This window comes from Ochotona princeps, chromosome 13, assembly GCF_030435755.1.
Source record: "Ochotona princeps isolate mOchPri1 chromosome 13, mOchPri1.hap1, whole genome shotgun sequence".
NCBI lineage: Eukaryota > Metazoa > Chordata > Mammalia > Lagomorpha > Ochotonidae > Ochotona > Ochotona princeps.
Genome location: NC_080844.1, coordinates 15828305 through 15845074, shown reverse-complemented (window position 1 = coordinate 15845074; position 16770 = coordinate 15828305). Strand labels below are relative to the sequence as shown.

General features: G+C 38.1%; 1 protein-coding gene across 4 annotated transcripts in view; it reads left to right on the top strand.

Annotated features, from left to right (window-relative positions):
- Positions 1 to 16770, top strand: part of KIF20B (kinesin family member 20B) — a 68387-nt gene that overhangs the window by 38828 nt on the left and 12789 nt on the right. For 3 of the 4 annotated variants that reach the window (XM_058671157.1, XM_058671156.1, XM_058671159.1), the window contains 7 exons: positions 1540 to 2773; positions 3072 to 3210; positions 7096 to 7215; positions 8574 to 8634; positions 11602 to 11727; positions 13016 to 13137; positions 14736 to 14891. In XM_058671157.1, coding sequence (XP_058527140.1) covers positions 1540 to 2773; positions 3072 to 3210; positions 7096 to 7215; positions 8574 to 8634; positions 11602 to 11727; positions 13016 to 13137; positions 14736 to 14891 — 1958 coding nt within the window. The remainder of the gene's footprint in view (positions 1 to 1539; positions 2774 to 3071; positions 3211 to 7095; positions 7216 to 8573; positions 8635 to 11601; positions 11728 to 13015; positions 13138 to 14735; positions 14892 to 16770) is intronic. The other variant, XM_058671158.1, reaches the window with a different exon arrangement.

The following is a 16770-nucleotide window of genomic DNA, read 5'->3' as shown; positions in this document are numbered from 1 at the left end:
TACAAAACAATTATAAAGTATGTTTTTCAGATTCATCAGGAAGATAACAACAATGTGATGTGCTTTTTTCTTTTTTTCCCCCTTTCTTTTTAAAAAGATTTATTTATTTGAAAGGCAGAGTTGTAAAGAAAGAATGAGGAAGAAACAGAGGTCTTCCGCTAGTTCACACTCAAATGGCTGCAGTGGTTGGAGTGGGCCAGTGTTGAAGCCAAGAACCAAGAGCCTCTTTTGGGTCTTCCACGTGGGGATAGGGTCCCACATACTTGGGCTGTTCTGTGCTGCCTCTCCAGATGCAGCAGAAAGGGGTAGGGTCAGAAGAGGGACATTTGCTTCTCCAGCCAGCACCAGTAAGATGTTGGCGCTGCAGGGAGTAGCTGTACGTGCTACATCAGAGTGCTGTTTTGTAAGAATTTCAAATCATTTCTTGTAACTGTTTTTTGTCTTTGTGGATTAGTGTCTCAAACTTGTATCTGTAATTTTGGAGCATAAGTAACTCAATTCTAAGGTATTTAATGAAGTTACTAAGTAAAAGTGCAGGTGAATTCCCCGGTTAACTACTTAGTAAGACAGGGAGAGAAGATGAGAAGGACATATGTAATTGGTTGTGTCATGGCAATAGTGTGTAGAAAATTCACATAATAACATCAGACCATGACATGAAGCAGAAAAGCAGAAGAATCAGATTTATGCTTGTTTTGGAGTAATGTTATTGGGCTGTTCAACACTTACTTGACGCTTATTTTAAATGGAATTTGTGTGAATGCATAAAATAGGGGTATATATTTATTCTTCTAGAGGATTGAGAATTTCAGGATTTATTCATACTCTCTAAAATAATGTGAACAGACAGAATTTACTGTATACAGTTGGTTGAGGTAACTTGTTAAAATGAAAGTTAAGAATTAAATTTTAGAAAAATGCTATCCTAGACCCTGCATCACCCATTTCTCCAAACTGCTGGTTCCGGGAACATGCCCTCATATCCCAACACCCTGAAATGCTTCCTGAAAACCTGAGCCTTTGCCATGTGCTTCTGTCCGCACAGTGGTAGCTGGATACCTCTTTGAATTTATTTCTTTCTCTGATAGCAAATTCAATTCAGCTGTGAAAAAAAGGAATTAAACTTTAGTGGCAGAGATTTTACTTGGTAGTGTAAAATGCTTGTGTCCTATATCAAAATGCCAGGGTCAGAGCTCCTGCATTCCTGCTAATTCACATCCCAGGATGCAGAAAGTGCTAGCTTGGATAAGTGGCCACCTGCTGCCCAGCCAGGGACCCTTTTTCAGCCTGGCCCAGCCCCTGGCTGTTTCAGGCATTTGAGGGGAACCTGCGGGTGGGAGGTCTCTGTCAGTCTGTCTCCCCAACTCCTTGTGATTTAGAAGTCATGGTGGTGAGGGCGCTGCCTTTCAAATGGATAAAACAGATTTTAAAAACTTAATTTAGTTTTTGCTAATAGTGCTTCCAAAATAGGCATAGTTTATATCAATGATAACTGTTTGTATGTTAAAGACTAATAACTTTTCTTTCTAATTTTTAAAGGACCTATATTGACTAATTCAGCTATCACTGAAGAAGAAAAGAAAAGTGAAATACAATATAGCATTTCAGACGGGGGGAAAGATGTTACCTCTTTACAAGATAATGCAGAGTTGAAAACACTCTTATCTATCGCTGAACATGAACTTCAGAATGAAAAGGAAGAAAAAGCAGAATTAAATAAACTGATTGTTAATTTACAGCAAGAACTTTCTTTATCTGAAAAAAAGAGTTCAACATTAAGCATAGAAGTCCAACAAATTCAGTCAAACTATGACAGTGTGGTCGCTGAATTAGATGTACAAAAAGGTATCAATCAAGAACAGGCGGAAAAGATCATGAAATTATCAAAGGAGGTAGAAACTGCTACAAGAAACATCTCAAGTAATGTTTCACAAATAAAATTGATGCAGGCAAAAATAGATGAATTGCGTTCACTTGATTCAGTTTCTCAGATCTCAGACGTAGATTTGTTCCATCTCAGGAATTTGTCAAATGATTCTCTGGAAGAGAACCTGTCAGATACCCAGGTACACCATTTAGGCAGTGATGATTTGAACAGTAAACAGCTTAAGGAATACCGTGTTCAAGAATTCTGCAGAAGTAATTCCTTCCACACTAGCATTGAAGCTATTTGGGAAGAATGCAAAGAGATTGTGAAGACCTCTTCCCAAAAAAGCCATCAGATCCAGGAACTGGAAAAACAAGTTGAAAACTTACAGACGGAAGTAGGAAGATACCAAGATGAAAACACTAGGCTAAAAATAGAAGATCATGAAATTAAAAATCAAGGTGACCTAATAAAAGAAAAAGAAAGTATGATACAGCAGCTGAAGAAAGAATTACAAGAAAAAAATAACCATCTTGATGATCAGAAGCAGCGAGTAGTTGAAGGAGAGAAAGCACTGTCCAAACTCGCCCAGGATGTTACTCGTTATCAGGCAAAAGTAAAGGAGCTGGAAACCATCTTGGAGACTCAGAAAGATGAATGCAGGCACTCAGCCAAGTTAGAGCAGGACATGCTGGAAAAGGAGTCCATCATTTTAAAGTTAGAAGAAAATCTGAAGGATTTGCAAGCAAATCTTGAGAATTCTCTCAAAAACAGCAAAGATTTAAGTGAAAAGGAAATAAGGTTGAAAGAAGAGGTCACACAGTTAACAAGTGATCTGCAAGCTGTGACACATTCACTTCACTTAATGGAAGAAGAAAAAGAAACTAACAAGCAAGAAACAGAAAAGTAAGCTAACTTCTTCAGAGTGCTTTATAATATGCAAGGTATTAATTCTTTTTTCTTTGTAGCTGTAAACCTTGAATTGGACATCACAGTCTGATAAAGTGTAGCATGTGTAATGAGTAAAATTCTTGAGCTTTGTTCATACGATAAATCATTGGAATGAAAAATGATATGCAAAGAGTATCATTTCACATGAAATATGCTCTCAAGAACTAGGTTGTGCTTGAGACACTGGATTCTTTAGTGACTGTGTGATTCCTGGTCAATCATTGTCAAAAGGTGGTTTGTGTTTGTTTTCTAGATTGAAAGCAGAACTCTCCGCAAGCACCACCCTTGCCGAGAATCTCAGAGCAGATCTCCAGAGGAAGGACGAAGATTATGCTGAGCTAAGAGAGAAACTGAGCGATGCCAAAAGGCAGATGGAGCAAGTACAGAAAGAAGTAAGCTCCTCAAAAAGTCTCGCCTTTCACTTTATCATAATAAAGGTCACTGCCCCTATGTAGCAAGTTCAGACACTAATCTTAGGATTAAAAGTTTACTACCTTCATAATTAGTATCTAACATTGCTAATTGCTTCCTCTGTCCTTCTTCCTGTAAGAAATGAAACCATCTTATACTGTCTTCTCACTTAATACTACATCCTCGCTGTCATTCCATATCAGTATATAATGAATTTGCAAATCAATCCTCTGTAGTTACAGTATACATATTCACAATTAATATGTTGTTGGGCAATTTAGGCAGTTCTCATGCTTATGCTGACACAAATTATGCAGTATCATAATTTTGAACATTGACAAATGTTTGATTGACAAACAAATGTTTGAACATTGACAAATTTCTAGAAGTGGAAGATATGGGACACTTGTTTGCACCTTTGTAATTTCCATATTTATTATCCTTCTTAGAGAGTATACCAGTTTACTTTCCACATCCACACATAAAAATATGAGTGTTAAATTTTTTTTATAATTTGTGTCTACAACAGTAGCATTTCATTCCTTTTGTTAATTTAGTAGATAAGTTGTATTTCACTATACTTCTAATTTGGAATTCTTTAGTTTTGAGTGATCATCTGTTAAGATTTTTTTTTTTTTTTAATCTTAAAACTCAGTTACAGAAAAAGGAAAACACAGAGATTTCCTCCTTTTGCTGCTTTATTTACCAAATGACTGTGATGGCCAGTGCTGGTCTGTGCAGCTCTCGCACGCAGGTGTGAGTGGCCCGTACGCTTGGGCCGTTGTCTACTGCTTTGCCCAGGTCATTGATTGGATCAGAAAGGGAGCAACTAGGACAGCATTGCTGCTTTACCTGTTGCACCACATTGCCAGTCTGGAGTGTACAGTTTGTGTTTAAAGGCTTTTTTTTTCCTATAAGCTACTTTCATGTCCTTTTTTTTTAAAGATTTATTTTCATTTATCTATTTATTTTTTATTGAAGATTTATTAATTTTTATTACAAAATCAGATATACAGAGAGGAGGAGAGATAGAGAGGAAGATCTTCCGTCCGATGATTCACTCCCCAAGTGAGCCGCAACGGGCCGGTGCGCGCCGATCCGAAGCTGGGAGCCCGGAACCTCCTCCAGGTCTCCCATGCGGGTGCAGGGTCCCAAAGCATTGGGCTGTCTTCAACTGCTTTCCCAGGCCACAAGCAGGGAGCTGGATGGGAAGTGAACTTGTCGGGATTAGAACCGGCGCCCATATGGTATCCCGGCGCATTCAAGACGAGGACCTTAGCCACTAGGCTATCATGCCAGGCCCGTATCTATTTATTTATATAGAGGAGAGACATAGATCTTTTATCTGCTGATTCACTCCTCAAATGGCCATAACAGCCAGAGCTGAACCATTTCAAAGCCAGTGGCTTTATGGCCAAAGTAATAGCTCATGGACTTCATCCTCATCTTGCAAGCACTGGGATCCCATATGGGTGCCGATCACGTCCCGGCTGCTTCACTTCCCATCCAGCTCCCTGCCTCTAACCTGGAAAGCAGTGGAGAGTAACCCAAAGCCTTGGGACCCAGCATCCACATGGGAGACCTTCTTGAGGCTCCTGGCTTTAGATCAGCCTTTAGATCAGCTCAGCTCCAGCTATGGCAGCTGTTTGGGGAGTGAACCAGCAGATAGAAGATCTTTTTCCTATTTGTACTTTATAAGTCTGTCTTTTCTATACAAATAAACAAATCTTTAAAAAAAAAAAAAGCTAGGAGCTTCTTCTGGATCTCCATGGGGTTCAGGGGCCCAAGAACTTGAGCCATCCTCTTCTGCTTTCCTAGGTTACAAATAGGGAGCTTGATTAGAAGTGGAACAACCAGGACCTGAACCTGTGTCCCTATGGCACCAGCTTCACAGACAGAGGACTAGTGCACTAGGCTTCTATGCCAGCCCCCGTATTCTTTACCTTTAATTTTGGGTTGTTTCATTTTTTGTACTTACTACATAGAAAGAAATTAGCTTTTGGGAGATTCCGCCCCCCCAATTGCCTGTTTTCTTTTTCTTGGTTTTGGTTATAGGTGGTTTGTTTTGTTTGTTTTCTCTCTGTAGGACAGATTTTGATTTTCTTAACTTTAACCTTTTAATTCATATTTTATGATTGCTTGATTTTTATGTTATACTTTGACCTTCCCAAAAGACAAGGGCATTTTTTAGGATTATTTATTTATTTATGTTGAGTTAATTTGAATTCTTTTCACTGTTGTGTAATTATGACACAGTTTATCAATTGACAACCGTTTAATGTTAGCATTGTTTCTAAGGGCAAAAAATTCCCTGGATTAAGATATTATAACTGCTGCTGGTGTAGGCTGATTCTCCACCTCATGCTAGCATCCCGAATGGTTGCCAGCTTGTGTCCCAGCTGCTCCACTTCTGATCCAGCTGCCTGTTTGTGGCCTGGGAAAGCAGAGTAGGATGACCCAAGTCCTTGTTCCCATATGTCCTTGGGGGAGACCTGGAAGAAGGCTCTTGGGGGAATGAACCAGTGGATGGAGGATTTGTCTCTCCCTTCCCTGTAATATTGACTTCCAAGTAAACAAATAAATAAATAAATAAATAAAAAGAAGATCATTATGTTTGAGTATAATGATCATCAGCATGTGTTACAAGCATTGTGCAATTGATTTGTGTATACATGGAGCCATTCCCAATTTTTAAAAAGTGGCTTCTCTTCCCAATTAGAATTTCTTCCATTGTAAAACAATATCAGAGTTTTTTTAATGTTTAAACGTGGAAGTTCTTTCTTCGTATCTCGACTGCCACTGACTTTTTGATTGTTCATTTCTCTTTGTGTACATTCAGTGTAATGTATGTGTGAATATAGCTGATGTGGATACTTGTATATCGTCGTAAATTTTAAGTATTGCTTTTGAATTTATTTGTGAGGTCTTTTGATACTGCTATAAGAGTGTCTTACAGAAAAGTACTTAACATTATTCTAAAGATAGATATGAAGAATATTCTCTGTTTCTCAAATAACAGTATTATTATCTGTAGCAAGCAAGTCTGGGCCAGTTAATATTTCTTGGTTGATATATATTAGCTCTTAATGGGTATAGGCACCATGCTTAACTTCTGTTTTTTGGAGAAGGAAACATATGTGGATAGGTATAACTACACCAAGTTCCTTAGGCCAGTTCTGAGTGCAGATTTGTGAACTAATGCACAGTGTCTGATTTCTTTTAACGAGTTTGTAGAATTATGTTATCTGTAATTCTAAAAATTAGTTGACTTTCAGGAGCACGTTTTACTTTTGTAATTGTCACATTTTTATTTTGTAGATGCCATGAGTAAGTTTCAAAGTATTCCTTACTTTTTATAAAATTATTTATTTTAAAGGAAGAGTTACAGAGAGGCAGAGAAAGAGATCTTCTGTCTCCTGTCTCATTCCCTAAATGGCTACAGATGGCCACTGCTGGGCCAGCTGAAGTCAGGAGCGTGGAATTCCATCCAGGTTTCCCATGTGGATGGCATGGTTCCAACTTCTGCTTTCCCAGACACAGAAGTAAGGGGGATGAATGAGTAGAAGTGAAGCAGCCAGCACTCTGTTCAGTGCTCAGATGGAATACCGTCATTTTGGTGGTGGCTTAACTTACATTGTCACAGCTCTGAAGTATCTCTTTAATTACTAGAGATTTTGCCCTAGAGGATTGCTATTCTTTTTTGCCATAACTTTTTCTATTCCATGCAACTATTGCAGTGGTTTTTTTTGGGGGGGAGTACCTATAAAACTTGACATTTGATATTTTGAATATTTGATCAAGTTGTCATGAGTTTTCCACAATTAAAAGCTCTCAGCATTGAACTATTCATAAACATTACTTTGTAGGTATCTGTAATGCGTGATGAGGAGAAATTACTGAGGGTTAAAATTAATGAACTGGAAAAAAAGAAAAATCAGTGTTCTCAGGAAATAGATATGAAACAGCGAACCATTCAACAACTCAAGGTAACAGCTATTGTTAAAGATGGCTTCAGTGCGTTGTTACATTTTAGTGTCTAATAGAATTATATATTTGTTTTTAAATAAATTCTCTTTTGGCCTTTTCTGGAATTAAAAAAACAATGATTTAAGTTTATAATGTCTTGCTCCTAACAAAGAGAATGTGAAAAAGAAAAAAAAAATCCTAATTTTACTGTAAAAAGAGCTAGCAAATACCGTGTTAACTGTTTCATAATAACATTGTCAATAGCAAGTCTTGTTGATGCTGGTGCTTCCTGACTTGACACATGCAGAAGAGCACATTGAGGCAGAAGGGCACATCTCCTGTGGTATTCTTCCCCAGAGTTCAGCCTCAGGGTGTTGTGAGAAAACATTCCACATACCGTTCTGAGGGTCTCTGCATGATCCCTTATCGATAGAAAGTGGACAAAGAGGAGCGATTACAGATGGAGACATGATGACTGAGTGCAAAGTGTCATTACTCGTCTTCCATCAAGGTTAATTTCTTGAGTTTTTGGTAAATATACTGTGGTAATATGGTGTTGAGGTCAATTTCTTAATTTTTGATAAACATTCCATGAGAGTATGTTGGGCAACTGAATTTGTGTTTTGTAAAAATTTGTGTGCCATCTTTGCAACTCTTCTCAAATTCTAAAAACTAACTTAAGATAAAGATAAAAATTGGTCTAGTCTTTCTCAAAATTCTTTTTAGTATTATATCTGGCAAGCAAAATCTGTTATAAATGATTATAGTAAGGTTAATGCTGATTAAGTGGATATAAGGTAACAATAAAGAAATTGATTTGTTGTATACTTTCAAATTAGGCTTTTAAGTGGGAAAAACTAATGAGTGTTTAAGTTTAAAGACATAAATTTAGTTCTTACTGAAACAATCCTATTAATCTATATTTTCATAATAGAATTTACAGATTTCTAGATATTGTAATGATCAAGAGTCTTGAAGTGAGGAGATAGTGATGAAGTTACTTGATTAGAAGTAAGGTTAACTTAGAACTGAAGATTTCCAGTCTCCATGATTTAATTTTACCTTTTGAAGTTCTTGATGTTTTTCAGTACTTGCAACTACTTTCCAGTAGAGGAGGCAGGGAGGCCCTTTGCATTTTGAATTTACCGATGGGGAGTTTTTAAATGCTCGTCCTTATTTTAGGCTAAGTATATAGTAGAATTCCATTTTCTCCATCCTTCTTTTTTCTCCAAGGTGAAAGAAACTTGGAAGCTTGAGGCTTAGTTAACCTTGGTTACTATTTATACTCATTTGGAGCCCTGTTCTCAAGTCCTGCCACTAAGTATTATTGTGTGTTGGAGTTGCATTTGTGTTTAATTAATATTCTTTTATTTTCTAGGAGCAACTAAGTAATCAGAAAGCAGAAGAAGTGTTACAACAATATGAGAAAGTATGCAAAGGTCAGGAACAAATTTTTTTTTTATGAATGTAATTGGAAAATAGATAATAGTTACCTTTGAAAATTCTGAATTAAAGTCAGGATAGCGTAACGTCATCAAGGGAAAAGCAGTCATTCTAATGAATAGCTTACCAACTTACTCGCTTTACTCTGAAATTTCAGACTTTGATTACTAATCTATTTCCCTTTTTATGACTTCCTACATGTTCTCAAGTATCATACTTAAAGGTTTCTCGAGTGCTTCTTAAGGTGTTATAGTTCTTATTGATGCCTTACCCTGTTGGTTAAGCATTTGATCACTCGCTCATTGTTTTAAGGATTTATTTACTTGAAAGGCAGAGTTGCAGGGAGTTGGGGGAAAAACAGAGAGAGATCGTTCATTCAATGGCTCACTCTCCATGTGGCCTCAGTGGGTCGGGTTGGTCCAGACTGAAGTCATTGCTTCTTCCTACTCATCCCCGTGGTGCGAGAGCCCCAGCACGTGACCGTGTCCTGCTGCTTTCCCAGGTGCACAAGGAGCAGCTGCATCTCAAAGCAGTGATCTGGAATGCTAGCACCTTGGGTGGTGACCACGATAATTTATCTGATTGTGATGGCCAGGATGAGATTATTGTCTCAGCCTGCTTTACTTAACTTTAGCTTTCATTTTAATTGTGTATTCAGATTGTTTGCTGAAATGAAGTATACATCCCTGAAGACATTGACTAATGCAATGGTTATTTTTTGCCTTCATTTCTAGTTTGCTACCTTCAAGTAATTTAGAAGTTATCATCATTGATGTTCTGAAGCTTTATTTTTTCTTTTAGCAGATAGTCCATAGAGAGAATTCTAAGAATATAATGATTCTCTTTTCTTCCTTCTCTCCTTCTCTGGGACTTTCTTAATTGGTAGAGCTGTCTGTCTCTCCAACTGTAAGGAGTTATTCCAATATCCTTCCCTGGACCCAGCACCATTCCTTGTTCCTCACAGCTCATGAAGTTCGCGCCGGTCCAGCCTTCCACCACTCAGATGTAACCTGGCATTCCACCTGAATCCCACCCCAATCTTCCAGCCCCCTCCCCAACTCCGCCCACTCGCCAATCATCCCTAGGCATTCACCTGCAGGCGCCAATCCCCTGGGGGCCTGGCCTCAATCCCTCCCAATCCCCACCCCCTACACCTGGCTGACAAAAAGGCCCCCCCCAGGTGCGGCTCTCTCTCTTATCCCTCCTTCTCTGGTCTCTGTCTCTGCTCTCTCTCCTCTCCCCTTCTTGCTTGATTTTCACCACCTCTACCCTGTTCCTGCCCCGTTGGAATAAACCTCCTAAGATACCTCATTGCATCTGGTGTGTTTCAGCTCACGGTAAAGAACCAGGTTGTGGGAATTAGCTGCGCGTAATAATATCGTATGAACTAGAACTCTCCCAATCTTTTTAAATAACTAACACCAACTATACATTTTTTTGTAATCCAGTAGCTTATGAGTTTGCATATACAGCATAAGAGGAAAGACATTAGTAAATTTTAACAAATAATATGATCTTATTATATTTGCAAATCATACTTTTTGAAATGAAGGATTATTTATATAATAATACCAAGATGACTTTAATCCTAGGAGGAATTTTGATATAATAGTACTACTGGCAGCTTACATTATTGGAAAGGATACTGGAAATTATTAATATAATTATTTCTTATTGTTTTAAGTTTGCATTGTGTATAGTTTTTTTTTTTTTTAAGATTTATCTATTTACTTGAAAGAGTTACGGAGAGAGGAAGAGACAGATAGAGTGCTTTTCTGTCTGGCAGTTTGTTCCCTAGATATTCATGTGGGCCAGGCTGAATGCAGGAGCCAGGAGCTTCCAGAGTTGCCCATGTAGGAGCAGGGGCCAAGCACTGGGACCATCTTGAGCCACTTTTCCAGGCTTTTAGCAGGAAGCTGTATCAGAAGTTGAGTATGCAAGACAAGACCTGATGCTCATGTGGAATGCTGGTATTGTAGGAGGTGGCTTTCTATGCAACACCACAGCACTGCACCTCCGTTGTGTACATTGTGAGACAGCAGTCTTTTGGAATGTCTTTCATTAGAAACAGCTTGAGTTTGAGCTATCTACTTTAATAATTTTATTACTGCTGACATTAGTAGTAGTGATCAAAAATTTTCTGAAATAAACCCTTCTGTTGTGTTCTATCACAAGAAGCAGCAGCCTCACTTTTCCTCTTCATCTGTGTACTAAGATAGAGTTACGTATAAGTCATTTAATTTTCTTTTTTTTTTGTTTTTTTTTTAAGTTTTCTTTTTTATTATTATTATTTTTTTAAAAGATTTATTTTATTTTTATTACAAAGTCAGATATACTGAGAGGAGGAGAGATAGAGAGGAAGTGGAGCCACCGGGATTAGAACCAGTGGCCATATGGGATCAAGGCGAGGACCTTAGCCACTAGGCCACGCTGCCGAGCCCAGTCATTTAATTTTCAAGGACTAGAAACAATTTCGGTAAGGTTAGTTGCTCTGTGATGTCTGAGGCACTGCTTATGAAAACCAGACATAATAAAATATTTGAATTTTAATTTTTTATAAGGATAATAATTATCATTTTACTAAATAGATCAAGTTGGGATTGGACATTTTTTAGTTTTAGCAGGTAATGGATTGAGTACAAACGTGAGCTCTAAAGATATGTGTTTAGTCAAATAGAGTTGTTTCAAAGCTCTGAGATTAATTTTATGTGGGGAAATTGCTTTTCTATATATATATATCCATGCATTTTTTTGTGGTCATCCAAGCATCTATTTCTATATCAGATAAATGATAAGTGCATCATATATGCCAGTTGTGTTTTAGCAATTGTGGTTGTAGTTGTGAAAGAAAAGATTCTATTTGGAACTCATGTTTTAGTTAGAGTGTATTTAATCTTAGAAAAAAACAAAAAAACAAAAATTGGATGCTATTAATTTTTGGAATGTTCTTCCTGAATGTATAGATCTCAATGTGAAAGAAAAAATAATTGAAGATATGCGAATGACCCTGGAAGAACAGGAGCAGACTCAGGTAGAACAAGAACAGGTGCTGGAGGCCAAGCTGGAAGAAGCTGAAAGTCTGGCCACAGGTAAAACAATATTGCTCAGATATCTCAACTTTTTGTGTGAGACAGAGAGACATAGAGATAGACAAACAAAGGGAAGAGAGCTTCCATCCGGTCGTTCACTCCCCATATGCCCACAGCAGCCATGATTGGGTGAGGGTGGAAGCTGGGAGACAGGTCTCATGTTGGGGGCAGGAACCCAGCCATGCCTGCCACTGCTGGCATTGCTAAGAAGCTGCGTCAGGAGCCAAGGCTGGAAGGGAATCCAGCACTCTGATGCACACATTTTAACTGTGTCACTAAACACTTCACCCTATTTTCTTGTCTTTTTGGTTTTTGGGTTTTTTTTTTTTTAAAGATTTCTTTCCATTTTAAAATAGAGCATTTATAATAGTTCATAATGAAAAAGTATTGGATGAATTTCTTGAATGTCTTGTCATTTTCTGCTGTGATAAATATTGTTTTATCAAAAAATTGTATCTAAGATTATATTACAGGAATATTACAGTAATAACTTGTGAACTGTAACTTGTAAATTATATATACCCAGATATTAAGAACAAGCTTTTCAACTGATTTTCACCTCTGTTTAGCTTTTAACATTATATTGTATGTTCATCTCAATAAGTACTCTGGTTTGACTGCTTTGAAAATACAGTTGGGATTTATCTAGAATATGTGGGAAAGCATAAACCTATTTGCTACTAATGAAATTATATGTGATTCTTGTAGAAAAGACTGGTGATTTAGAATTAGGAAATTGCCTATACCATGTAATCTTGGTAGGACATTTGTGATGACCTGGCCACTTGTTCCCCGTTTTTAAATGTGGTCAGTGGCGGAAATCTCATCTGTACTGTTATATTTTAAAGAGTATTAGATGAGTTGATCAGAAGTGATTTATAAAACATAAAACTGTGGTGGATGAAATTGTGCTGCTGCCTGCCTGCCTCTCCTACTTTGTTACACACTTCTAAGAGCTTGGCACAGTCTCTTCTTCTTTTTTTTTTTTTTTTTTTTTTTTTTTGAGGATTGCATGAGTTATCATACATAGTTAAGACCAATATGAATTTCTGCTGTGTATTTGGAAAATTATTTATTGAGTTCCTGAAAGATCTTTGTAGTTCCTCTTCAATAAGAATTTGATAAGAATATTCTTAGAAGTCTAGCTGTTATAATAGTCTCAGTTCCATCTTGGTGTGTGTTGTTCTGAGCTTTTCCAATTTTTTTGCTGTATCCATGTCACTTTTATCTCCATGTGCTGTGGCTTTGGCCTGTACTTTAACAAGTAACGTTGTATCTTTAAAACCAGAATTGGAAAAATGGAAGGAAAAATGCAAGGAAATGGAAAACAAATGTAATCCAAGTTCAGATAAAAACCTTGAGGATTCAGATATTTGCAAAAAACTCAGAAAGCTTCAAGATGAGTTACAGGTAAGGTTTCATGTATTTGTGTATCTGTCAGTAAGAGGATAATTCATTATTTAGGAATGATTTTGAAAATGTGTCTGCATCTAAGTGACTAAGTTCAGACTGTATATGGTCAGTGAAAAATTTTACAATTACTTATGTCAATTATGTGTATGTGTATATATATACATATATATAATTTTTAAATGATTGATTTATTTGAAAGGCAGAGTTACAGAGAGATATTCTGTTTGCTGGTTCGCTCACCCAAATGGCTGTAGTTAGCTAGGACTGAATCAGGCCAAAGCCAGCAGCTTCATCCCTGTCCCACGTTGGGGACACTGGCCCAAATACTTGGGCCATCATCTCCTGTCCCGGGTGCATTAGCAGAGAGCTGGATTGAAAGTGGAATAGCCAAGTCTTACTGGCTCCCACACGTGATGTCTGAACTACAGGCTGCTCCACCATAAGGCTGGCCCACAGTTAATTATATGCTCTTTCTGTTGTGAAAATCCAAAAGCAGCTAGAGGAAAGCAATTATATCATTAATTATGGAAAATAACATACCAAGTATATTGAAAAAATTCATGTTAAGAAGTAATGGTGGGCCTGGCGCGGTAGCCTAGCAACTAAAGTCCTCGCCTTGAATGTGCTGGGATCCCATATAGGTTCCAGTTCTAATCCTAGCAGCCCTGCTTCCCATCCAGCTCCCTGCTTGTGCCCTGGGAAAGCAGTCGAGGACGGCCCTAAGCCTTGGGACCCTGCACCTGCGTGGGAGACTTGGAAAAAGCTCCTGGCTCCTGGCTTCGTATCAGCACAGCACTGGCTGTTGCGCTCACTTGGGAAGTGAACCATCAGACGGAAGATCTTCCTCTCTCTCTTCCTCTCTGTATACTGACTTTGCAATAAAAAAAATAAAATAAATCTTTAAAAAAGCAGTATTGGTATATCTATACCATTTCTAATCTAAAACGATGTGATGTCTTAGATTTGTAATACTGCAATGGAGTGCCATAGTTCATCTAATATAGTGCTTGTGAAAGTTTTTAAAGGGATCTTTGATGCTACTTGAAATGAAGTTCTACTTGAATTTTTTTGGTTTATAAAGTTCGACACTTGTAAAAATACAAAGGATTTATGGAACACAGTTTAAATAGCCATGAACAGCCGTGTCCTCTGTCTAGCTGTTCTGAATGTTCCTCCTATTAACATAAGCATATTTTTTGCTCTTCTGACTACCTAATATTTTATTTATTGAACTGTATCATTAAAAACGACCACCACGAATAATATCTGCTTTTCCCCTGGGGTATAGGAAATCTTTAGTCACTATAGTTCTTGCAGAAACTTACATTGTTTTTTTAGGCTCACTGATGACATAGTTTTCACCTGGAGTTTACAGCAATGACACTTTGAAATGGGAACACTGTTTAAGATAGTAAACGAGTACATGCCTCTTTGTAAAATCTGAAATGAATGCTGTTCGTGACATTTAAAGAAAAACAGTTATTTTATAGTTTTAAAAACGTAGAAAATGATGGTTTGCATGAACATTTCAGAAATACAAAAATTTATTGGCTGTTTAACAAGTGGTGGTAACTTGTGCCATTTAATGTTTATAGGAGACTGAACAAAAATATGAAGCTGATCGAAAGAAATGGTTAGAAGAAAAAACACTGCTTATCAATCAAGCGAAAGAAGCTGAGCACCTACGCAACAGAGAGATGAAGAAATACGCTGAAGACCGGGAACGTTGCTTAAAGCAGCAAAATGAAGTGGTCAGTAACGATTGTATTTTTAGTGTGTTACATTTGCTTTCTCTGGCATTAATTCCTGAGATTCTTCTCATTGACTGCATCTTTGCCTTTGTTCATTTGCTTTAAGGAAGATTTTCTATTTGTCACTTAATCTCTCTGCCATATCTTATCTTGGCTTTCACTTAGGTTCCCTTTTTTTTTTTAAGGGTTTATTTATTTAGTTTTTGAAACTTAGAGTGCAGAGACTGGGAGAGACAGAGTCTTCCTTCCTCTGGTTCACTCCTCAAATGACTGGAAAGGCTGGAACCAAGCCAACCTGAAGCCAGGAGCTTTTTCTGGGTCTCCTGTGTGGGTGTAAGGGCCATAGGCCTTGGGCCCTCTTCCTCTGCTGTCCTGGGCAGGGTGCTGAATGGGAAGTGCAGATTTACTCTGCGGGTCTTGGGGAGGAGAGCAACCAAAATGAAATGAGGCTACAGTGCTCTCGTGGGCTACTGACAAAAGCTTATGTCCAAGGAACCAGTTTTTATGCATCCAGCAAAACGATAGTTCCAACACAGCTCAGACTTAGGCCATGTCTGTAAGCAGGGTGTTCAATGAAAGCTAAGAAGGCAGCTTGATGAAAGCATTGTTGAAATGGGGAGTATATAAGGAGCACCCTCTGTCCTTGGATAGCTGACTAAGCAGAGCACAGATGTTAGCTGCTTCTAACATTGAATATTGGACAGCTGGCCAAATTTAATGGAGGGAAACTTTGTGTTTTATGTACTAAATTCCAAACTGCTTGTATTCTGCTTCAGAAACCACGCTCCTGCCTTTTAACAGTTTTTTTTTTCTCCCACCCTAGGTATGTTGCAGTAAAGTTAGCTCCACTTGTCTAAGTTGCTGAGGAGGGTGTGTTGGTCTTTGATCTTTGATGTAAATGCCAGTGAGCACAGATCAGTCAACTGGCCATGTTCTTGGGCTGGCAAAGCAAAAGAGTAGTCACAGTGGGTCTGTGTGGGCCGGCCACGTGTAACTGTGCAGCCCGTCCTGTCTTAAGAAGCTGAGGCTGCAATGGGTGGAAGCCCTTGGTTAGAGATTCTGTTCTTTCTGAACCTTCCTCAGTGCTCGATCTTGTGTCCTGGGATGTAAGTGAACTTCCTTTGCATCCATTAAAAAATAAACTTTCCCCCTTGTTTTTAAGTCATTTGACGCACAGGAAAGTTACAAAATTGGTGCAGACACGTCTTTCTGTCTCTCACCCAACTTTTACTGATGCTAGCATCTTACATAAATACAGTGATCAGAGCAAATGATATTTTTTATAATTCTGTTGGCTAAAGTTGAGACCTTATTCGCATTTCACCAGTTTCCCCTGGGGGTCCTGGAATTAATCCAGGGTCATTTTTCTATTCTATTCACTTTTTTGCGTGTTAATTTGCAAGTCCTATGAGACTAACACTTGTGATCATTACAGCTCTGCAGTGGTAGCCTGTCTCTTTTTGTGTGCCGACTCCCTGTGATTGGAGTTGTCTCCAAGAAGTATTGGATTGAACAGTGTTGATACTGACCCATCAAGCCTTCCAGGTCAACAATAACAAATAATTGTAAAAAAAAAAAATAAAATAAGGAGAGAGAGAGACTCTGGACAGTTGCAGTTATTCCAGTTCTAAACCAGTTCTAAACTGTTCTGGTTAGTGGCTCCTCTAGCAGCAATACTAGCAAGTAAACCTAGTTTTTACTTACTCAAAAATTTCTATATGCATTAGTAGGAAGCTGGATTAGAAGTGGAGCAGCAGGAACTCAAGGCATTCTGAATAACGGATGCCAGCATCAGAAGCAGAATTTAACTCAGTGGACCACAGCATCAGCCTATACACCTGATTTTTACTTTTCAGTTGTGGGAAAAGTGGACTTGCTG